At 36.4% G+C, this 23,066-nt stretch overlaps 1 protein-coding gene across 2 annotated transcripts in view; it reads left to right on the top strand.

The window, feature by feature from the left end:
• Positions 1–23,066, top strand: part of LOC149717956 (uncharacterized) — a 36,777-nt gene that overhangs the window by 8,974 nt on the left and 4,737 nt on the right. For both annotated transcript variants that reach the window (XM_089841765.1, XM_089841766.1), the window contains exon 2: positions 22,634–23,058. In XM_089841765.1, the coding sequence (XP_089697891.1) occupies positions 22,634–23,058 (425 nt within the window). The remainder of the gene's footprint in view (positions 1–22,633; positions 23,059–23,066) is intronic.

The raw sequence follows: 23,066 nt of genomic DNA on the forward strand, positions 1-23,066 counted from the left end.
GGCCAATCGTCGCTTATAGCCAAAAAAGAAAAGAAATGGTTTTATCTGTTTTGTTAAATATATTATTTTAAGTAACCCTTTTTAACTTCCCGAAGTAGATAAACGCGAAGTTATATATTGACTCATGATTAAGAATTGCGTAAGAGATTCGGCTTAACTTCCTGTTTATTATCTTCTATCTCTATAACCGAAACTGCACCCGTTTTCCCGTTAATGTTTTTGAAAGTTAAATTCCATTCGCCTTCAAGGGGATGATGACGACGGTGTTTTTTAAAATTTTCCCATCCTAGAAAAAGAAATAAATAAAATTCGAAATATACATATTTTTTTCTTCTTTCAAAGGCTTAATAATGATGGCGCATGCGCCTTAGATAAATCGACCTTGACCAAGGCTGAATAATAATAAAACTTTTTTGACTGTTATTTAACGCCTCTGACTTTCAAATAAGAAACTTGTTTTACGGGCTCATCCTTTTTTGACGGTTAGTTCTTGGAAGAGATAGAGACCTGTTTAGGGTTGGTTCCTTGGTTAAGTTTTAATGCCAAGGCTTAGCCAGAAAGGAATAAGAAGATTGAATCCAGCCGTCCGTCATTCGCGCGCGGGATGCGCTTCCTATACACGTCACGTGCTTGCCTCACGTGGTGTGTGCATTTACCCCCATCCCCCCACTCCCAACCTTAAGCCTAACTGTCATAAGATCCGTGTGTGTGCATGCATTTAGAATTCTCCCCCGCTATGTATAAATATATTTGGCTTTGTTGTCGCGTTACAAATTGCTACTTGCTAGGTTTCTTTTGTTCGAGATATTAATCAATTGATTATGTCTTTGACATTTGGAGGATCTCTTCTTTCTTTCTCTCTCTCCCTTCTCTCTCTTTCTCTAGTGTATTTCCCCCTCTCTTTCTCTCTTCCGTTCTTTTTACAAACTTTTATCTAGATTTATTCGTATAGTATGCCGAGCTCGTTTATTTATTGATAACCGATTTCTTCGATGCTTGTTAAAGATTTCGTAACTCTCTTTTCTCTCTCTCTTGATTTTAAGCGTGTTTGGCCTCTTTTTATTATTTGGGTTGATGCACTACCGAATTGTCCTTTTTTTTGAAAAAGGTTTCAAAATTGCTAAATATATTTGTAAAGTTAGGCTTAATAACACTTTGATGTTATTAAGACTCAGAAGTAACGTTTTAAACAGGTATACAGTTTTGAAAAGTCGGTGGGTGTGTTGACCACCTTGTTTTGTTACGAGGACAGGACCTAAATTATGATAAGGCCCTTTCTTTGTTGTCAACTCCACTTGTCTTGCCTCCCGGATGTTCCGTTATAACCCTGTTGCAAGTGGACGATACTGCAGTCCATCTTTTGGAATAGGGTCTATTAAAATGTAGAATTTTATTAGAGAAACCTGGAAAATTCAGGGAATTTTGAAATGGAAAAACATCTCAGGTTGTAGTTCTGTCCACTCCTAAGCGAGGCCTTCGCTAATAAACAGTTCAACATCTTTTTTTTTTCTTTATTAGTTTCGCTTAGGTATAAGTTACTTCACGGTTACTTTTGACAATTCTCCTCTGCCGACATAGGGAAATCAGGAATTCTAGTATCCCCTTAAGGCATGGAAAATGCGTAAAATCTCCCTCTTTCGCCCCCCCCCCAGTTTCGTAAAAACCCCCAATAATTTTTCTGGCAACCTGTTAGAGCAGATAACTTAAAGGAAACTATCGCCTTTAGGTCTACCACTAAAAAAAAATTAAATAAATTCCCCCTTTCCTAATATAATATAATTTAATAATATTTTTTTATTATTCTAACAACGTTCCAAGCTATTCTGTCAAAATTGGAAATACGCATTTTCATATTTATTCTCTTTCCTAGATGAAGAAATTCTACTCTTACTTAGCGGTTTTTTCCTAAAGAACTTTTTAATTCAAATTTTTGAACGACAAGACAAATATCTTGCGAAATATATTAATTTTTGATATACGATAGTTTATATGCTAAGATAAGATTTATCGAGTTGTAAACGGCGCTCTCATCTCGCTGGCTTCTTGGGTTCTCATCTCGCTTAATCTCTTAAAGAAGAGTATACTGTCGAAGAAACAGTTGTGCATATTATTGCGCAGTGCTAGGGTTATTAAAGAGCCATTTCTACTAAATAAAAAGATGTATGTCCCTCCCCTCGTGTGTGTCGAACAGTTGTTGGCTTCTTTCAATGCTTTAACTTGGAATGATTCTATCATGGGAGCCGTGGAATGTTTTTTTTATTATTTTCCAAGGGATGGTGAAACGTTCGAGTCCGTTCGAACTACGGAGAATGTTTCCCCCCATCTCAGAAGCCTTAGTGTGACGTCACAACTGAGATAGCTCTTTTGCGCCCAGGCCAATGAGATGTGTTGTATTTTACCTTTCTTTGTCCCATGCGTGTCCCAGGGTAGCATTTGTGGGAATGGTCAAGGAGCTTCGGGTCATTTTGGGTTGCACAGCTAGGGTGTACACTAGTCCCCGTCATGAGATCCATTCACTTGACGTGGTTGGTGGTCGCGGGTTATTTTTCTGTGGAAATTAAGACAACCTTAGTTATGCCAGTCATTTGTGAGTGCAATTCAACCGCAATCAGTTGAACCTTTTGTAAATGAGAGAAGAGAATCATTTTAGCTTCCACCATCCCTTGAAAAACCTGCTCTCATCTCCCTCTACCCTGTAGATGCATAAAAAAGGCGCAATTTTGTAATGACGTAGTTTTTTTTTATCCCGGAGGAGCGTGAAGTGGTACATCTGTCTCCTCATAGCGCCGCTGTAGTGTCATAATATTCCCCCTGAACCACAGAGCCCCGAATTTTGACGATGCATGCCATGCCATCCCATGCCAGTCCTCTCCCTCCTCTCTCATCCCCAGCACCACGTTAAACCTTGGCTTCTTTCAACTGTCATTCGGCTTTGGCAGAAATGTCACCGTGGAAAAGGGTAAAGAGGTACAGCCTCTAAGACCTCAATTCCCCCGTTCAGGGTGTTACTATAACCTAGGGACGTTTTCTGTTAGCTAAGGATGACTGATCTCTCTTAGATAGATACCTGTCGGTTACTATTAATATTTTTTGCTTACTATCATTTTGTGTTTTCTTGTTGTAAAGGCTCTAAGTACTCCACCCTTTGTAGGAGTACGCGGGATTCTTTGTTTAAACTAGGGTAACCCCCCTTAAGGAATGCATTCAAGAACTTTGACTGAAGTTTATAAAATGGAGTGATTTTGGTGCCCAAAATTCGCTAGGAATTTAACGTTGGAATCTGTTGAATTTATTTTTGAAATTTTAAGTTTCAAGTTTTTTTAAAATGTCACCCAATTTTAATGAAAATTCAGAACAAGTATAAAAATAAGTAAATATCTTTTACTTAGTAATTCTGTTACTTATCAAAATAGGGAATATTTTTACTTCAATTTAATTTGTTTCTGAAACGACAATAATATAGGTAAGAGTTGCCAATTTTCAAAGTACGTTTTGTTGGCTAAGTCTTCGCGAATGGCCCGGGCTTTCCCATTTCAAAAAAGTGAAAAAGAAAGAAACCCTTCTAGGCCTAAATATTTTAAATTTGACCTATTATTTATTTTTCATTTTATTTTATTACATTACATTTACAAACCTACTTAATTCGCCTAGGTTTTTTTTAAGCGTGACCTTTTATTGGTGTAAAGAAATTTAGGCTCCGTTTAATAAAATAAAAAAAACCAGTCTTTTTAATATATTACGCCACCTAAACCTTAATCATAAGCGGTGATTAAGTCTTGCGTCAATTTGCGGTACCTAGAATTTTGGGCGATTTTTATTTCGTTTTTTCTTTTTTCTTGGGCCAAGTTATCAAGTACTTAAAACTGTATTTCAATCGATTATGTTAAAGAGATACACTTCAGTTATCGCTACATACATAGCAAGCGTATTTTAATAATTTCTTGCCAACAAAAAGTGAAAGTTTTTGTTGATACTTGACGCGATTTAATGGTGAAATTAACATTACCACCATGGAATGAAACATATTTTTGGGTAAAACCAGTTTCCTATATATTTTTTTATAATTCCCTACTTGTTTTTGAAGTTTTTTCCCTTTTCAAATACCAATTTTTTTTCTTTAAACTCCTGTTAGACTTTTACCGAGAAATTGAGAAAATTGTTGCGTAATTTCGAAAATTTCTGAATTAAACTTTTTTCTCGCTTCTTCCAGTTATTGAAACGTCTTACGGTAGTATATAGCCTTCTTATAACGTCGGTCCTCGTGTATGTCCGAATAAAGCAAATAATAAAATGAATTTAACCACGTTCAAGATGAACATCCCAAAGTTGGGTAAATAGCCCATTCTAATAGGGAGCTAACAGTTCTGACCCTGAAACGTCACACCTTTCTATCTCCTACTGAAGTTTCATCCCCCCTAACGGTTGGAAACAGTATTCTACTCGCAATAATTCCAACCAGAGAGGGGCTGCGTGACGTCAGACTATCTCTTCCCCCTATCCCCAGTTGCTAAAAATTGGTACCATAAACATGCGGTTTCTTGTTTAAAACGCGAATCTTATCCAAAATTTCGTCCTTGGCCGTTTCGTTTCGTTTTAGAGTCTAGGGTATGTTGTATATATATTTGACAGAAACGAACGCTGCTAATAAAAAAAATAAAACTACCTTCAAGGCAACTACTGCTTTCAATCTAGAGATAGATAACTCTTTAAATTCCTCCCGCCTTCCTCCCCATTGACGCCAACATAACATTAGCCGTCGCTACTTTGCTCGCTCGCTTACGTAGTAAGAATTAAAGAAGCCCCAGTTTTCAACTTCTAACTTATCTTGGCTAGACTCGAGCGGGCTAGTTATTGGCTACGCGTCAAACGGTCTCTCTAAGAGAACCTTAGCATTCTCTGCACTTCTTCATGTTGAAATAGTGAAAACGTTCTTCTTGAAATGAGACTTTTAAAAACGTAATCGTCCGTCCATTTGTATTTACGAAGATTTAAATTTTAAAAGTGAGGGAAGAACACGTTTCTTCGTATGAAAGCCCTTGAAAGTAATGCCATTCTTTTAATTTTATGTTGAGTTTTTTTTATTTATTTTTCATTTCCTTATTTTTACGCTGTTTCTTATTTGCATTTCTACGGCATTGTTTCCTCTTGGCTCTCGGTTCTTTTAGCCTTCGCGCAAATTCTAAAATAAACCCCCATTATCAATTCACCGTTTGATCTTAGCCAATATGTTTTATTTCAATATTATTTTGTTGAAATAAGTTTATTTCGGAATATTTTCTATTTGAGATTTAAATATTTTCTTAATGAATATTTGGAAATATTGGAACTTTGGTAATGATGGCGGATTTCTTATCATTATGTATGTCTTGGAAAATTTAAACAGTGGCATTTAAGTATCACTTGCGAAATCATTTAGTATAATATACGCAAGCCACCCCCCAAGGTCTTTTACCTACCACTTTTTAGAACCCTTTCCTCGTTGTTCGATTTAAATAACACTCACAACACCCTCTCAATCGTTTTGAGGATAAATTTATTGCCAAAGTTTTTCCAATTTCAAATCTTCCTCTCTCTACTCGAGAATCAGTTCAGATATGATGGAAAATTCCTTCCCAAGTTGTCGTAAAACAGACAGTCTTTGCATAGCGAGGAGAATTCCAAGAAATGTTGGGGGTTCAATTTTTAGGGGGTCATAAGAAGGTAGTGGTTTTTATTATTAGTGTTACGCTCTTCTTTTTTTTCTACGTTTGAAAAATTAAAGGGATCCCGCAGTATTTGTTTATGTAACTTAAAAATCTTCAAGAATAACTCGGAAAATTTGGCGCGAAGATGCTAAGTATCCTATCCCCCTTATTCTGCCCCCATTCCCAGAGTCTGCGCGTGAAGCCAAAAATTGACAACCCAAGTCCTCGCGCTGTCAAAATGTCAATGACTTATTTTTAATTTCACATAATTTAGGAAGATAGTTTAATAAATAAATAATTGATAAAGAGGCTTAATCTATATCACCTATCACTTATCTATCTGTCAATCAATCAAATTTGCATATATATTTAGACGACCTTTACATTTATGTTTTTCTCTAAATATATATAAACGTATGTATGTATATATAACGTACGCCTTCCTGTCCTGAGGAAGCTATGACTCATAAAAATTGCAGGGATTTAAAAGGCGCGTTGAGAAGAGAGACGTTCTTTTTTATCTCGCTAAGAAACAGCTACTTCGAATCCCCATCCCTTAGCCTTAGGAAAAGGGTACCTATTTATAGTTATCCATAGAAGGAGGCAAGTCTAAAAATATATTTTACAAAGAAAAAAAACTTCCGAACAAAAGTTTAAGTCGCCCGTCTTGCGCGTTTTATAATGAAAAAAAGTATTGTGTTGTGTATGAAGTTGCATACTTGGACTGATGGAAAACTGTTGGATGAAACCTCTCAGTTCTTCATCGGAATTTAAGGTATTGAACCATTCATTCCAATTCTGCAACTAAATATGTTTAATTAGTGCTATTAGGTGATGGTTTGTGGGAGATTTAAACGTGATGTTTAGCACCAATATTGTTAAAAACACGTGGTTCAATTGGCGCCATTATCGTCTTAGATTGTCTCAAGTATATTATAATCCTATAGCTTTGTGGACTCTGTGGAGTAGTCCCGGAAACTTAACTTCTACATAACACCAGACACTAATATACCCACCCTGCATGCGGTGAGTGCTCCGTTATTTCGATTAGCGTAAGCGGATGGCTGGCCGAAGAGTAACTGTTCCTCAAAGGGATAGAGAGAGAGAGAGAGGGAGCTCCGGGAGAGAAAGAGAAAGATCTCTTTTTGGGCTCATTGCCAACACTTCCGATACCCTAGTCCTGGCTGGTCCTCCCCTTTTCCGGCATTTCTATTCTTTGACAGAGAGAGAGGAGCGAGAGTCTCCTTATTCGACGGCTTCTCCTTCAGACAACCCTTAGTAGCGTAGCGTCTGACATTTGGGAAGCCTAGGTCTTTTTCCTGACTGTGCCATTATCATCTCGATATAGTTAGCTTGGCTTCCCGACGCAAAGTTGAACTATGTCGAAACACACGTGGAAGCCAAGAACCCAAGAACTTTCATGGTATATTTTTTATTTTGGCCTAATGATGCGTTGATCTTAATTTAGAAAAGGTAAACTCCGTTGAAAGATTAGGCCTATTTCAAGTACCTCGATAACTGGTTGACTTTTAAAAGTCTGGAATGCCAATATATATGTTCTCTTTTAGCCTCTTATAAGGTTAAAGGTCATATAGAGTTGACTTTCTTTAATGGAATGCCGTAAAGGTTAAAAGGTCATTTTTATGGATTATCATTCGGCTTATCTGTGGCTTGAATAATTTATTACTTATTTTAGAACCATAACCGTATATCATTTTTTTATTCTTTTCGGTGGGTCATGGGTCAAAGGTTATTTATTAAATCAATTAGTATTAAGCGATACTGTCTCTCTCACACTCTCTCTCTCTCTCTCTCTCTGTTTTGATTTGTTTGCCAGCTTTAATAATTAATTTTTTACGCAACGTTTAATTGGTTTAGCTTGTCTAATGAGATTTCACAAATTAAACCAAGTTTACGTAATCTAGTTTAAAACTTTCGTTATGATTTGGACCTTCAAGGTTGAAATGAATTAAGATGGAGAGGGGGGGGGCGAATAAAACCCCCAATTTTTTTAGAACTAAATTTTGAAAACAAGCCTTTTGCGTAACAGGTTCTAAAAGATACTTTTTCTGGTATAGTTTTTATATATTGGCGTAATTTTTAATCGGTCTATTTTTCGCTCTGTTCGTTATGGCACTGTACACACCTGTTAGAGGTTTTTTTTACGTGTTTTTCCACAAAAATAGGTTGGTTGTTTGGTTGGAGGACGAACTCTCTTTCAAACGTAACGTAGAGCGGTAGTATGGCGCGCACACCTACGTTAATAAACTAGTACAGGTGTGTTTTGTTTAAGCCTAACTCTAACCAAGGTATTAGGTAGAAATGTCAAAAAACCGAGGCCTTTTCGAATTTGACAGAAAAACCTTTTTTTATTTTGTTAAAAATTACTCCCCTTCGTGGTTTCAAGTTATCCTTCTCATCTTTAAAGATGAGTCCGGGTTGAAAAAACTGGGTTGCTAAGCAACGGGATGGGAAATTCTTGTATTAAGGCTTTGTTCGCGCTTAATACTTTTTTTTTGGGTTTTAATTTTAGACTCAGTTTAAAGTCTAGATTTAAGTTGGTGGTGTTGGCAGATGCGTTAAGTTTAATAGGGACAACTTAAGGGTGTAAAGGAATGCACCGAATAAAGTGGTTTTGTTTTGTTAATGTCAAATTTTATTAGTGCGAACATAAACGTCTCTCTGCTCTCCAGTCCGCGGCGTTTATTTTGAGATTCGGAAGCGCAAACTCTGTTTTAATTTATTTTTAGTTGCGATTTATAAAAGACACCACACCAGTTTGTTCTCTAAGGGTAGTCTTATGACGTCCTTTAAGATTATATAAAATAAACCCTCTAAGGTTAAATGATAATTAAAAATTAGCGTTTAATTATTAATTTAATTTAATTTAATGTCAGTCAGTTAATTCATTTTCAAGCAATTATCTTTTGTGGTCGAGAAGTACTAGAGATTTTGGCGCTGACCTTTATCATAATTACAAAACACGTTTATCGTAAATGACGCTCAAATCAATCTTTGCTCTGGTTAATTTGAATTTTTCAAATTTATATAATTAGAAAGCAATCTTGGAATGGGATAAATTTCTCATAGAAAATAGGCTTTTCTTAAGTATAAAATTTAGTCTTTCCAAGGTTGAAATTGTTTTATAAATTTTCTGTAGCTTATGAACTACAAAAACTCTTCCTGGAGGTGAACTTCAATCAAAAATTGATTACCAATTAACGATAAATACGTCAATTAAAGCTAATTGACTAGGTATTGATTAGATAGATAAATATTTAGGAATTTTAATTTAATTTTTTTTTGAATTTAAATCAAATTTAATTGCTATTCCTTACAATTAATTATTGACAAATGACTAGAAAGTTGGACCTTACGACATAGCCGGAAAAAAAGTGATTATATTCGCTTGAAAACTTCCTCCTTCCTTCAAAATTTGAACATTTTGAAACTCCTTTCTTTTAAAAAATAAGAAATATTAGGCTGTTATTGTTGATATACAATGGGGAAACGAATAATTGACCAAATACCAACCTCCTCGCGCTAGTTTTTCAACTCTCAAATTGATTTGAAGAAGGTAAAATACATATCCCCGTTATGAAATAGCCAATCAAAATGGCCCGTATTTGACCTTCGTTAAATTATGTTCAATATAATTTTCTTAGCCTAAATGGTTCCTATTTCCTTTGAAAACATTTCCTTTTAACATTAATGAGATTTTGAATGCTCCTTGCCTTGCGCAATAGTGTATATTTTGTAGGGACTCGTTGAAATTAAATTTGAAATTTGTAATAAAGTTTTTGACAATCGAAATTTAAACGTTTCACATTAAAAAATCTTTAATAAGGTCGTTGGAAATTGGGTAATGTTTTATAATTAACTTCGTATATGATTTTCCACGAAAAAAAAATGTGTAATTTTACACTAAATTTCTTTTTATACACTTCACGACACCAGGAAAGTGAAAACTGAAAACGAGATAAATTTCGAAATACTAATATTTGACACAATTTTTTTAAACTCTTGGTTATGACTTGTTAAACTCGTTCCTATAGGTCCTAATATGATTTATTAATTACATTTTTATAGACTGTTCTTCTAATTTATAGTTAATTTATTTATCACGTGAAAATTGTACAATTAAAAGGGTGAATATGGAGCCAACGAATTTTTTGTGGGATAAACACGTTACAACGATCTCTTCTTATGGGACAGTTTTTATGTTGGTAAAAATAGTTTTCCAATAATATACATGCTGCATCGATCTAGGCTAACCTTTAACCTTTGAATGTTAGCGCCGTAAATAATTGCCCTTAAATATTCTTGGTAAAATTATAGAAATTCTTATTATACCTACAACTACGACTTTTATTAAGAAATACAATAATTAAACAAAAAAAATCGATTAAGACAAAAAAATAAGTTAATTTTTTAATCCGAGTCCGTTTTAATATCTGTCATTTTATAGTCGTCTGACACTGTAAGGCTTAGCTAATGTCAAAAACGGGTTATTATTTTTCTCTTTATGTAACGCGTACATGTTTTCGTTCGGTTTTGGCGGCGTAGACACAACCTTTGCCAGAAGGAAAATAGTACACCAATGACATCGTTTTAATATTTCCCATGCTTTCCTCTTCCCCCCTTCTGCGGCGCTTTTAATAACTACCCCCTCCCCCCTAAGCTTGACTATATTAGTTAAATATTGCGAAAAAATATTAAAATTAGTGGGTCATCACGAAATTGACACCGACTAAAATCGTGTCACTGTTTTTTAAGCAGCCTTTTTTTAATTATTATTCCCTCAGAGGGTTGTTGGAAATGAAAAGACAGTTATGTCGTTTGTAACCTAAACCTCCACTTATGTCGTTTAGGTTTAAGACTCCTTTAAGTTTATTTAAAGTAATTAATTATGGGTGAGTTTAGCGCGATCCTGATCTTAAAAGGGGTTAGGTTTTCGTGAGTAACGTTGTCTCTAGTAAGGGATACAGAACTGATATTTTAGTTTAAGTGTTTATTTATGGGCAAGTTTATATTTTCACTTGTTGGTAGGTGTTTTAGTTTCCCTTTAAAGGTTATTGATAGTCGCAATTCTGAGAACTCGGGGATGAAGTTGCGTTGGAGGTAAATGTCACTGTGTATTTAGTTACACACACAAAAAAAAAGAAAATACACGCGTAATTTGAATTTTACACGCGGTATTACGAAACTGGGACAGTCACTTACGTTACGTTACACGTACTGTTATAGATAATTTATTTTAAAATCCGTTAAGCCTATTTTTCTGTGATAGTTTTCAAGTACCCGTGACGTATATAGTCTCGAGACAAACAAGCAAGTCTAAAACGTCATTTTTCATAGGCTTTTTAACAATCAATTCTTACCATATATTTTTTCTTTTGTTGTTGTTATATACAGTAGGCCTAAGAGGTCACGCGAAAATCACATAGATTACGACCGAAATTATAATTCTACCGTGATTACCTTACCTTACGCAATAAGCTTCTCTCTTCTTTTTTTTGGAACAATACTATCAGTAATGATTCCACCATACGTATTGTTTTCGTGTATTTTATTTTTTCTCTCTCTAATTTCCGCGACTGATAGAACCTCTGGCTATACTGTATATGCATAATGAAGGCACTTATTGCAATTGATAAGACCTTTTTTGTGTGTGTATGTGCGATGGTATAAACCCCGCAGGACAACGTCAAAGATACTAGGTCCATAATAGAAAACACGTGGGTAAAGGTTTTTTATATTATTTTTTTTTTCGGCGTTATTAGCGGATTCCATCTGTTGCTTTATAACGGGATTCCCATCCATTATTAGTAATTCACGTATTTTCTCGCTGTCTCTCTCGTTTTCAAACCAATAGGATTGCCATAATTCCTGGAATACCTGGAAAGGTCATGGAGTTTAATTTAAGATTGCCCTAAAGGCGTGGAATTTCATTTTGGTTTTGTAATTTGTATAGTTTTCTTATAGTAGTACAATAAGTTTGCTATAAATGGAAGTGGGGGATATGACTCCTAGATGTCAGGAAATACCTGGAAAAGTCAGTGAATTTGAATCTGAAAATATTGTGGCAACCCAAGTACCTGATGTAAAGGTTTTTAATACTTGTACCATTGAAAGATGAGAAATTCTATAATCTTACCAAAACTCCTGCTCCGTTTCCAAATATTTAAACGTAACTTCATAAGATATGTCTTATAAACTTATGGTGGTTTAAAATACAGTATGCTCCCCCATACGCTAGTAGCGCAAGAGGGCATAATTCCCACGTTTAAGGACTTGACTTAACCTTATGCTGATATTTTATATCTCTTTGGAGTTTGTTTTCGTATCTCCGATATGACGTCGAAAAGGGGTTGGTTTTCTCTCAACGGGAGTATTTAGATGGGCAGGTGTTTGTTTTGCTGCTGCTGGTGGTGGGATAGATAGGAACGAAGATGACCGGATCCGGGCGTCTCCTCTTTTACATAACGGGGTCTAGCTGCTAAGGTTGTAGGACTCAGGGGGATGTGTTTTGTGTTACCAGGTGCGCTTTTTCCGTACGGTTAGATATAGAGCTGGAAAAGTAGAGGATAGTTGGAAGAGGAGAGAGAGGAGAGGTATCCATCTTCCGGCTCCGGTGTTACAGTCTGTTAGGGTCGGCGACCCCTGACGCGCGAACGTCACCAAGCCATTCAACCACCACCACAGTTAAGACTTGACTCTCCCCTCTGCACGCTCTCTATTTTTGACATATTTGACAAAATGGTCGCCTCCTCGCGCGCGAGAGTCACGTCACTCCCGTTCAGTTTCTCTTTGGATTTAGGTTGCCATGGGAACTATAAATTTGTATCATCCCATTTTATGTTTCTTCTCTCTTTCTTTCATTCTTTTTTAAAGAGTTGAAATTCAAGGAAAGTAGACGCGTTTTGTTTATGAGCAGTTTACAAAGATTAGTAGCCTTTGTTTATCTAGTTTATTTGCAAACTGCGCTTGGACAAACTACATCTTCCAAGTTGAAACAGAAATCGTTTACGATGCTTGTAAATTTTTTTTCTAATTTATCTCTGCAAACTGGAAAATATTTTCTCTATTTAAATAAACTTATTCTGCGAAATGCAAATATGCGAATTTACGCAATCTTAGTAAGGACCTAATTTTACGTTTGTATTCCCTTTCAGTCTTTCTAAGATAAGTTTAAACTGGTTTTAGACCAAATGGTGTCCTCAAATTTAAATATTTTAGGCCAATACTTGTGTTCCTAAGGGAATCTTTATTATAAGTGTCTAGGGACATGGTGGTAGTAGTAGTAGTAGTAAGTAAAGTTGGGTACGTACGTTAATAATAGCTACCGACTCTAGTGTTCCCGGAATAGAATTAGCCACAAAAAAAAATAGTGACTTGGGAATTTGACTGTTTGTTATTTCCAGCACCTTGCAGTTGCCGCGACCTTTTCCGTCAGCCATTCCTCTGTTATAACGGCACTTTTAACAACAACCTTCCTTTAGAGCCGACTTCCAAGTTAACCCAAGCCTAGAGAAAATGTTAAATAGTTAAATAGGCCGTTTCAAAAGTAGGAGAATTTATATTTATATCTATAAAATTCATTTCAAATGGAGAAGGGGGGGGGGTAGTTAGGTTTTTACGATCGTTTTTCTGCAAAAGATAAGAACTCGGGCGATCCTTTACTCGCTATGAATATTAAACACATTCTTATCTCACTGTACGTCGTCGTAAATTTCCATAATGTCCACGTACGAGATATTTTTGTCTTCAATGAAATATCATTCCCACCCACCCTCTTTGTTAATTAGATTGATTGGGTTAGGTTTAATTACGTATTATAGTCTAAAATGTGTTACCGCCTCAAAGCTGATGTGGTTTTACTTCCGATACCTTTCTTCTGATTATAATTTATTTATTCCCCATTCTTTTTATCGTTGTAATTGATTTTCTATACCGGACACGCGCTAAGCCTAAATGTCAAACGGTTGTCCACGCGTTCCCTCGACGAGAATTCTTAGCCCCTTGCCATTGCTGCAGTATCGAGCGTAAGATAGGGTTAAGCTTAAGCCCATAGTGGCACTGGCTTTACAAGGATGTTGTTGTCTTTTGTCTGTTATTTCTTTCACTCGAGTATCATCTCACGCGGTATCCGTTCCATCGAGTTCTCTCACGGACTCCCAAGAATACCCAAGTGAATATAGAGTATAGATTTTTTTAGAACTGTCAAAGTGTGTGTGTCAGTGTGTAGTATATTTCGCGTGTTGTGTTGTAGTGTAGTAGTTTGTAGGTGTGTGGATTTGAGAGATGACCCAGAATCCACGCAAGAGGGAGAGAGAGAAGGAGAGCTCGCGCCAAATACTGAACATTTTTCCCGCCTACTCCTCTCTCATTCGAGGCTTTTCAAATTCAAAAGCCTTCAGTTATTTCTTGTTACTCGAAACGTACGGTCGGTTACGTAAAAGGCTCTCTTTCTCTCTTCTTCTTTTAGTCTCTTCTTACCCCCTTCTTTTTTATTTGACGTTTCTCTACCACCACCAACATTGTAACATCCATGAGAGGTAGGATGAACGTTTCTTAAAAGATTTAATTTGTTTAAAGGGATAGTGAAATCTTTATACCCGTAACCCCCCATCGTAACCTTGTTGAAATTTGAATGAACAGTTCTGTTAGTTTTCTTCAGTGAAGCGGATGATGTTTTAGGTTTAGGGTGACCAATTACAGCCCCCCCCCTTATCCGGTACAACATTACGTCACGATTTGATTTATAGAGAACTTAATTGCTAGTGTATGCATGCGCTTTAGAGTAACTAAAATATCTATCTTAATTGCTATAAAACTGATAATTTATCTCTGTTATTGACTGACGGAATGATTTGGCCAAGGCTATCGACTTCTCGATGCGTTTCATCATTCCTTTTTACCTCTCCGAGTGACGTATGTCACGGAGAGGTTCTAATTTCGACGTGTCTGTGTGTCTGTCTGTGTGTCTGTCTGTCCGTTGTTACACCCACGTGACCGCGTTCGCAGTTTGCAAATCGGAGCAAACGTGTATTCAATTTCCAGACCGCATTTACAGTCCCGGAAATTGTATTCGACTTACAGGCTATTACTCCATTGCCTGTTTAACAACTCTGTTCATTTGTCCACCCCACATGGACACTAGTCTGAACTTATTGGCTTCTAAACACCACCATCTGCTAGTCTTTTGCCCATTCCACATGGACACCAGTCTGTACTTACTGGCTTCTAAACACCACCACCTTCTCGTCTTTGTCCATTCCACATGGACACCAGTCTGTACTTACTGGCTTCTAAACACCACCATCTGCTAGTCTTTTGCCCATTCCACATGGACACCAGTCTGTACTTACTGGCTTCTAAACACCACCACCTTCTCGTCTTTGTCCATTCCACATGGACACCAGTCTGTACTTACTGGCTTCTAAACACCACCATCTTCTATTCTTTGTCCATCCCACATGGACACCAGTCTGCACACCTGGCTTCTAACACCACCATCATCCTCAAGGTTAAGACATACGCGGCGATCGGCTAGGGTTACGAGAAACGTCTAGCCTTCCATTGACGGGGTCTTCCGCCAAGGTTCACGCAATTGCGATGTTCTTATCCAAAGCTGCGATTCGAAACCCTTATATACTACCTATTTGAGTAAGGCGACGCAACGGGCGTATGCTTCATTTCAAACGCCAATATTAGTCAGGTCTCTCAAGAATGTTTAATTGTTCTTTATCAAAACGATGTAACGCTCAATAAGGCAAACAACTGACGAAGAAAATATTTAATATTAATTATATTTATTTTAATATTTAAGATAATCTTGTTTCTCAACTCAAAATTAATACGGAAAGAGTTAAAAAGCAGCTTATGTTTTTGTCTGTGTGTGTCCGTCCATTGTTACACTAGTGCGTCGCGTTAGCAGTTAGCCTTGTTTTGATGTGTAAAGAAATCCTACAGAACCTTAATATTCCCTTTTTCCATAATATAAAGTGAATATGTGGAAGTATTTTTCGTAATTATGATGCATTTAGTACTCTTGTAGCTTTAAAGCTCTGTTTCATTTTGATATTCCAAAGATTTTTTTTAATATTGTTATTTGAAATGGCTGTTTATATATTACTTAAGCTATACTACATCTGTATATAGAATAATCCTTGGTTTAGTGATTACATGAAGAAAACTAAGACCTAGACTCCGGCGGGCGTAACAAGCGCGCATTATCCGCAATAGGATTAGTGAAACAAAGAGGAAATAATTGAGGCCTGAGGTGATGTAAACTTTTGGCTTTGATTTTCGTGTCTGAAATGAAGAGACATTAACGGTTCAGAGTGAGCCGAAAGTTAAATACACTCTTAAATAATCAGGTTAAGATTTTATAATAGAAGAAAAGAAGAAAAGATGGTGGCAATTAGATTAGTAAAAGGGCTTATGGTAAACGGGTAGTAGGTACAGACTTATTATTCCATTTATGGTGCGCATTGACTATTAGTGCGTCCAGCTACAATTTAGCTTTGGTGTTATTTAACCTTAACATTCATGTTGGCAAACTAAGAATATTGTTGAGGTGAGACGAGGCGATAGTGTTTACACTGCAAACCAGTTGTGAATGTAGCTATCAGAATATACGGTAAACAGCTGAAGCGTAGACTTCATTTCCTGTTCTTTTCCCCATTGACTGATTCCCATGTGTCCAAGATTTGGATGTAAAATGTCGTCTGCTTTACTGTACATTCGCTATGTTTGGAATACTGCTTCGATATTTCGTAAATTTTTACTTCAAAAAAGCGAAATAATTCCATATCTAGGTAAATAAGTTTGTAGTAGTAGACCTCTTGACTCGGAGAGGTAATATTTTGGTTTTCCCAACTTGTTTCGTTATAAACTTATGATTTAACGAACTGAGAATTAAAATTTCATATTTCCTAAGACAGATAAGCTTCTACTCCTTTCATCTTACTCCCAGTTAGATTTAACCTTGTTAAAACATAATCAGATGAATTTGAGTTACAATGCCGTAAAATCCTCTCCATACAGTTACCTAGGAGTGATAGAGACATGATAAACTTAAGCGAAATTGTTTTACGTTTGAATAAAAATACCGCTTCCAGTAGTGGGTTTATAGTACTCCTTGTTTGTGTAAGATTAGTGTAGCTGTAGAGCGTAATCATAATAAACCGTTAAAAATATATATTTTCAATAAAAACACCGCTTCCACTAGTGGATTTCTACTCCTTGTGTTTGTGTAAGATTAGTGTAGGTGTAGAGAGTAATCATTATAAACGCTTAAAAATATATTTTCAAAAATGAAGAATATAGAACATTGCTTTAGAAAAATCCAAACGGCTAGGTATTGGTAAAAAAGACATGTGTAAGCTATTTGTAGATGAGATATTGTTTTACATGTTTTAAACAGGGTTGGCACGTTTTTGCCAGGGGTGGAAAAAACCGCGGTTTTTACCTGGAAAAAACCGGGCGGCAAAAACTAGTTTTTGCCGCGGTTTTTTCCACCTGGTTTTTTCCAGGTAAAAACCGCGCGGCAAAAACCTTTTTGCCGCGGTTTTTTCCACTTTATGTGGAAATAACGAACTAAATTTTAAAAATAAAAAAATTCAGATTTGAAATGAAAATAAAACGTCCAAAATTCTACCATAATTGTATAGGCTTATGATGTGGGTTACATTCTCAGTATAAAATGGAGAAAAAAACCGCGTGGCAAAGAACGTTTTGGCTTTGTTATACAAATAAATGAAATATCAGTCCTTATTTTTCGCTCAACACTATTTTTTTCAACTCGCTAATTTTGAGTTTTCGAAACAGATTGAAGCTAGAAACTGCTTAAAAATTATTGTTTAGTTATCAAATGCGAAGCAACCAGGATCTTTGGAATGTGAGCAAAATTTCATAAGTTGTAAGTTTAAAGTGGATTTAGCTCGAACGTTTAAAACACAATAAATGTTATAAAACTGATTAAGATTGAGACATATTAGCTGTTGGAAGACATATAATCACACGAATGACAAATACAAAGCCAAAGTTAGCATTTCTAATTATCATTTCAATAGGAAAAAGGTTTTTGCCACTTTTTGCCGGTTTTTTCCGTTTTTGCCGGTTTTTTCCACTTTTTGCCACGTGTCCCGGCAAAAACTAGTTTTTGCCGGATTTTTGCCAACCCTGGTTTTAAATGAGGCTAAAACGTCCACTATTGTGTCTAAAAAAGTGTTGGCAATGTATATTTTTTAAATATGACGGAATTGCGGTTGATATGATAGCGCCCTATTTGCGAAAAAAAACCTTTTTTAAACAGTTGAATCACTCTTTGATAGAATTTCAAGAGAAGAAGTTAAGCGTTAAATTTGCTCGATTAATTTTGTTCGGAAAATAATATATTTAAGCGCTACGTATCACTGAAGGAGATTGATTTTGCCAATCTTTGTGAGTATTTAACTGTTTAATAATTATTTTGATTAAGTGGGAGCCTAGCTTATGTGTGATTGGGTTGTGGCTTCCATGTTTTGGGGACATTTGCTTTTTGTGTGGCGAGGTATGATTCAGCTTTGATATGGACAAATGTTACAAATCATACTGGTAGACTAAGAATACGGTTGAGGTATAGCGAGAGAGTAGAGTTTCCCCAGCAATTGAGAGATATTGAAAAGGCTTGAACAATTGACTATTTTAAAATTTAATTCCTGCACTTGCAAAGAATTAAAAAAAGCGATAGATGCATATATTTAGGTTGTTTAAAGGGTAGTGATAGTCATCTCCACTCGGAGAGGTAATATTTTGGCTTTCCCGACTTGTTTTTTAAAGTGTTGTATGTCCTACTTTTTTTTCTCCGCATAATCAAAATGACACTCGGGGAAGTTAAGTTATATATCGATCATAATTGAAGCTCAATTGGAAGATATTTTTTCTTCTTCTTATATCTATTTTATGTTTTTTTATATTCTTTAAAAACAACCCCTTCTGTAGATGTTTGTTATTTAAGAACGTAGGTGTAAACTATATAAAGAATGAGTCTATAATAGTAACAAGTTATGTATGGTATATAGCGCGTTTGTTAGGGTATTATACATTTTTCTCTAACAAGGCGTGCGTAATTAATATGCACCCTTTTTATTATTATTGGCGTAACGTACAAAGCCTTAATTTTACTCACGAGAGTAAGAGAGACGTAGAAACTACTTGTAATAACGCGTAGTAGTACACGTCGTCCGAAATTACAACATCAATAAATATGTTATGACACTTTGTTCGAGTTGAAATTTGTTCAAAGTTAGTTAGATGTTTTGTTTTTAGACGTGTATTTATATTTTGAAGGATCAATTCTTACGTTTACTATCTGGGCTGGAATAGTTTGTGACGTTTTACAATAGTCAAGTTATGAACTTCGGTTAGGGTTTGAACATCTGTGTTTGACTTAAACCGATATATTGATGTTTTTATTTTTATTCAAAGCGTTGATGGGAATAATAATATTTTAATATTATATGTATATATTTATATCTGAAGTTAGGAGGGCCAAAAATAGACATCTATATTGGACATTAGAAGATAATATTCGGGGCACGCTTTGACACTTAACAATTTGATATTCTTTGACACTTATGGGCCCGTCCTTAGGAATGAGACTCGAATATTCTCAAGTGGGTCCTTTGCTAAGGCTTAAGAAGAGAAAGATATATATATAAAAAGAACCCATGCTTGTCTTCGATTTTTCTCTCTCTCTATCTCTCTTCCTCTTTGTCGTGAAGTTCCTTTTATTCGATGTCACCCCTTTTTAGCTGCTGCTGCCGGGACTGGGTCATGACGTTCATCCTTTGGGAATGTAGTGGGGCTTCCTTAGACTGCAGTTGCTTGTGTCGTATTTGGCTTTCTCTACTGGTAAAAGATTGGCGCAAATCCAAGCTCGAGTCCCGATTTTTTTAAAAAAATGTATATTATTTTGGTTTAAATTTGTGTTAAGTAACTGATTATTCGGATATTGATTAAATTTTGAAGCAGGCTCCGATTTTAAGCGTTTTTTTGCTTAAGAAAGAAAAAAAGAGCTTGCTAACGATCGTGGTCTAGCATCTAAATGAATGAATGCGAGCGTAAATTCGTTAGGCTGGTTGTTTTTCTGTTCTGTCACTTCTGATAGGTTTTTTTTTGGCTTTGCCAGGACGGTGTGAAAATCTTTTTAGTGTCTGTAGTAGTTAGTCCTTGACTATTTTTTTTTATTTAATTTTACAAGAAAAAAAAGGCTTAGGTTTATAAAACGACTACTACTTGGCAACGCTTTAAAGGTCCTTCTCATAAGTTAATTTTTTTATTTAAGTATAAAACACATTCTTCTGTTTAAGGGGGAGGGGGAAGAGTCCTATGATTTGTTGCTGACGCAGCACGTGACTTGCTTTAGGAACAAAACGGATAAAAAAGTGTTTGAAGTGAAACTTATGTTGGTTGCTTGAAGTTGTCTTTATAGTTTTTCTGTTAGTGTCACTGTTTTGGCTAGCTCAACTGTGTGTGTGATATACTTATTTCTGTTTTGTGGTAAATGTCAAAGGTTTACACCTCGTATCTGTTGTGGTAACCCATTATTCGGGGGCATTTGGGCTCATTTTTTTTTTAAATTTTATCTTAATTATTTTGCAACCTATTAAATTTATCTAACGAAATGCTGACTGTTCGATTTATCGATTAAATTGGAAGTAATTTTCCAGCAAACTTTGCGCCCTTTTAATAAGGAATTATTCAATTTTTAATTATAGGTGTATTTGGGTTTTGTCGATTTTGCTAAAACGGTTTAATGTGTCGTGTGCTTCGGGGCTCTTTATATTGAACTGGTTCTCTTTAAGGTATCTTACGAAATTGACAAATTAATTCGGTTAAAGTGCGGATGAAATGCGAGGAAAGTTGTATTAAAGCCCGTAGTTCAACGTTGTCACTTTGAAGTAACCTTTTATATGACAGTTCTAGCATTCTACTCTATCTTTAAATGTCTAAAGTCCCGGCATAAGTAATCCAGGGCAGTAAACTAATTTTATGATTTAACGTTATTAGAAATTATGATTTTTCATCTCTTTATGATCTAGTAGTGTGATGTATATAATTCTGCTGGGAGAGCGGGGCTTATTTCGGCTTGAACTTTTGACCTATTTGAAAGATCGGTCTTTCGGTATTGATCCGGTCGGCGTTGGTGGGCAGCTCGCGTTTCCTGGCCTTTCTCACTCACTCTCTTTCACCCTCTCGGAAGTTTGTGAAATATAAGAGAAACGCCGTTTATTTATTATCTCTTGCCATATTATATTATTTTCTCGGACTTGGCAAAATTCTGAGCTGAATTTTAATATTTACCATTGATTCTCTCCAAATCCTTCCAATAGATAGATGATAAAAGCCATTATCAATAGAAATAATCTATGTATTTATAATAGGGACGCTGTAGTGATTTTTTGCGTGTATTTTTCCTTAACAGAATCTATGTACTTAATCGATTCAAGCGAGTTAAAATACTGGTTTCCAAGGTGCTCAGAAGTAATAAATTATCCAAAGGAAATTTTCAGGCAAACTTATCAATTTTCCATTTTGGTCCGAGGATGGTTAAAATCCTTGCAGCGGACCAGCGATTGAAATAATTAGGGTCATCTGAAGCTTCTTTTGTTCGAATCCTTAATCAGCTCGCAATTGATAGCTTTAGCAATGACTCGATTTTGACAGTTTTTAAAATGACTCTTATCCTGTGTAGACTTTATAGTGATAGATATGTAGTGGCCTTTGCCAAGGGCCAACGCGTCACGTGGGATTTGGTGTTATGAATATTATGTTAAAGGATATTCCCCTTTCGTAATGGTTCTCCCCCTTTTTTATGATGATGGTAGTAATTTGCGACTTCCAATGATACTCGCTCCTCCGACCGACCGGAAGGAACAGTTTTCCCCCACAGGGTTTAGTGTCATCTGCTTCTAGTACTTGCGTGGCGTTTTCAAAGTTCCACCTGTCTCTTCTTCTAATTTTTTTTTTACTTACTATGTTAAAGAATGACTTCTTGGTAGCTAAATGTGTCTTTTGTCTCGAGTAGTCGCGCAGCTAATTTAAAATGTGGTGGTGGTGGTGGAATTCGGGGTTGTAACCATATCCAGCCATTTAACTCTATTTGCCCCAAGTAAGGGGAAGTGAAATTAGTTATACCATAGAGCTAGAAATACGGTTGCCTTTTCTGAAACCCCCGGGGTAGCAACGAACCCCTGGGTTTAAAGACCACACTCAAGACTTCAACGCGTTTGTCTTCAAGGCTTGTAGAAGTCAAAGTTATGTAACTGTATTAAACTTTTGTCGAATGTGGTATACTTAAAGAGAGATTGGACCACTTGACCTCATTGCGTCTTAAAACTTGCCAAATATTATAGATTTGAAACATTCAGCATTTGAGTTAACTAGGTCTGTAAAGACTTCCATTTCCGTGCGAAAGTGTTAACCGGGTTAAAATACTTTTGGAGGACAGTGACAATAGGGGAATTTTTAAAATATTAATGATCATCGAAAGTGGTTTCGTTTCCCCATTGGGTAACAATGAAAATGCCTCGACACAATGTCGAAAGCGTAGCTCGCTGCCTTTGCGGTGGAAACTGTTGAAGGTTCTTATTAGGCTATCATAATCGTAAGAGTTCAGTGGAGCGTGTAGCTTCCGTGACGCGTGACCGAGAGCGCTCTCGACACCTAGACCCCGTTTTTTACGCGGACGTGATGTATGATCAAGTTAATAAGACCTCTTATATACCCATTATGACGTGCCGCAAAAGGGAAATAACTAAATGACATTGTTTCGCTGTAGACAGACAATCGAAACCCAGCCCCTGTATGACGTAGATAACGTTCCGCGATACGTAATATTCTTGAAAATCAATGACAACGTTCTAAACTTTGGTCAATATTTTTTTTTCTTCTGATAGGACGTCTCAGGATGCATCTTTGCGATGAATCCATGCCTTACTCCCGTCCCGATGACTGCGGTGACGACAGTGGGTCACCGCGCAGCGACGGAATATCTTCGAGGGACCCTTTAAGAGGGGACACGGGAAGTCACGGACATCGTTCTCACAGGGACCACGCATCCTCTTCCAGAAAGCGACGTGGCAACTTGCCAAAAGAGAGTGTTAGGATTTTGCGCATGTGGCTTTACGAACATCGATACAACGCTTATCCGTCCGACCAGGAAAAGGTCCTACTCTCCAAAGAAGCCAACTTGAGCGTCCTACAAGTTTGCAATTGGTTCATCAACGCGCGTCGTAGGATTCTCCCCGATATCATCAGGAAAGAAGGGCAAGATCCCTTACAGTACACCATTACTCGTAAAGGAACCATTCACAGAACTCAAGTAAGAAC

Source organism: Phalangium opilio, unplaced genomic scaffold (genome assembly GCF_054372755.1).
Source record: "Phalangium opilio isolate 3A_F unplaced genomic scaffold, DU_Popi_V2 ptg000003l_1, whole genome shotgun sequence".
NCBI lineage: Eukaryota > Metazoa > Arthropoda > Arachnida > Opiliones > Phalangiidae > Phalangium > Phalangium opilio.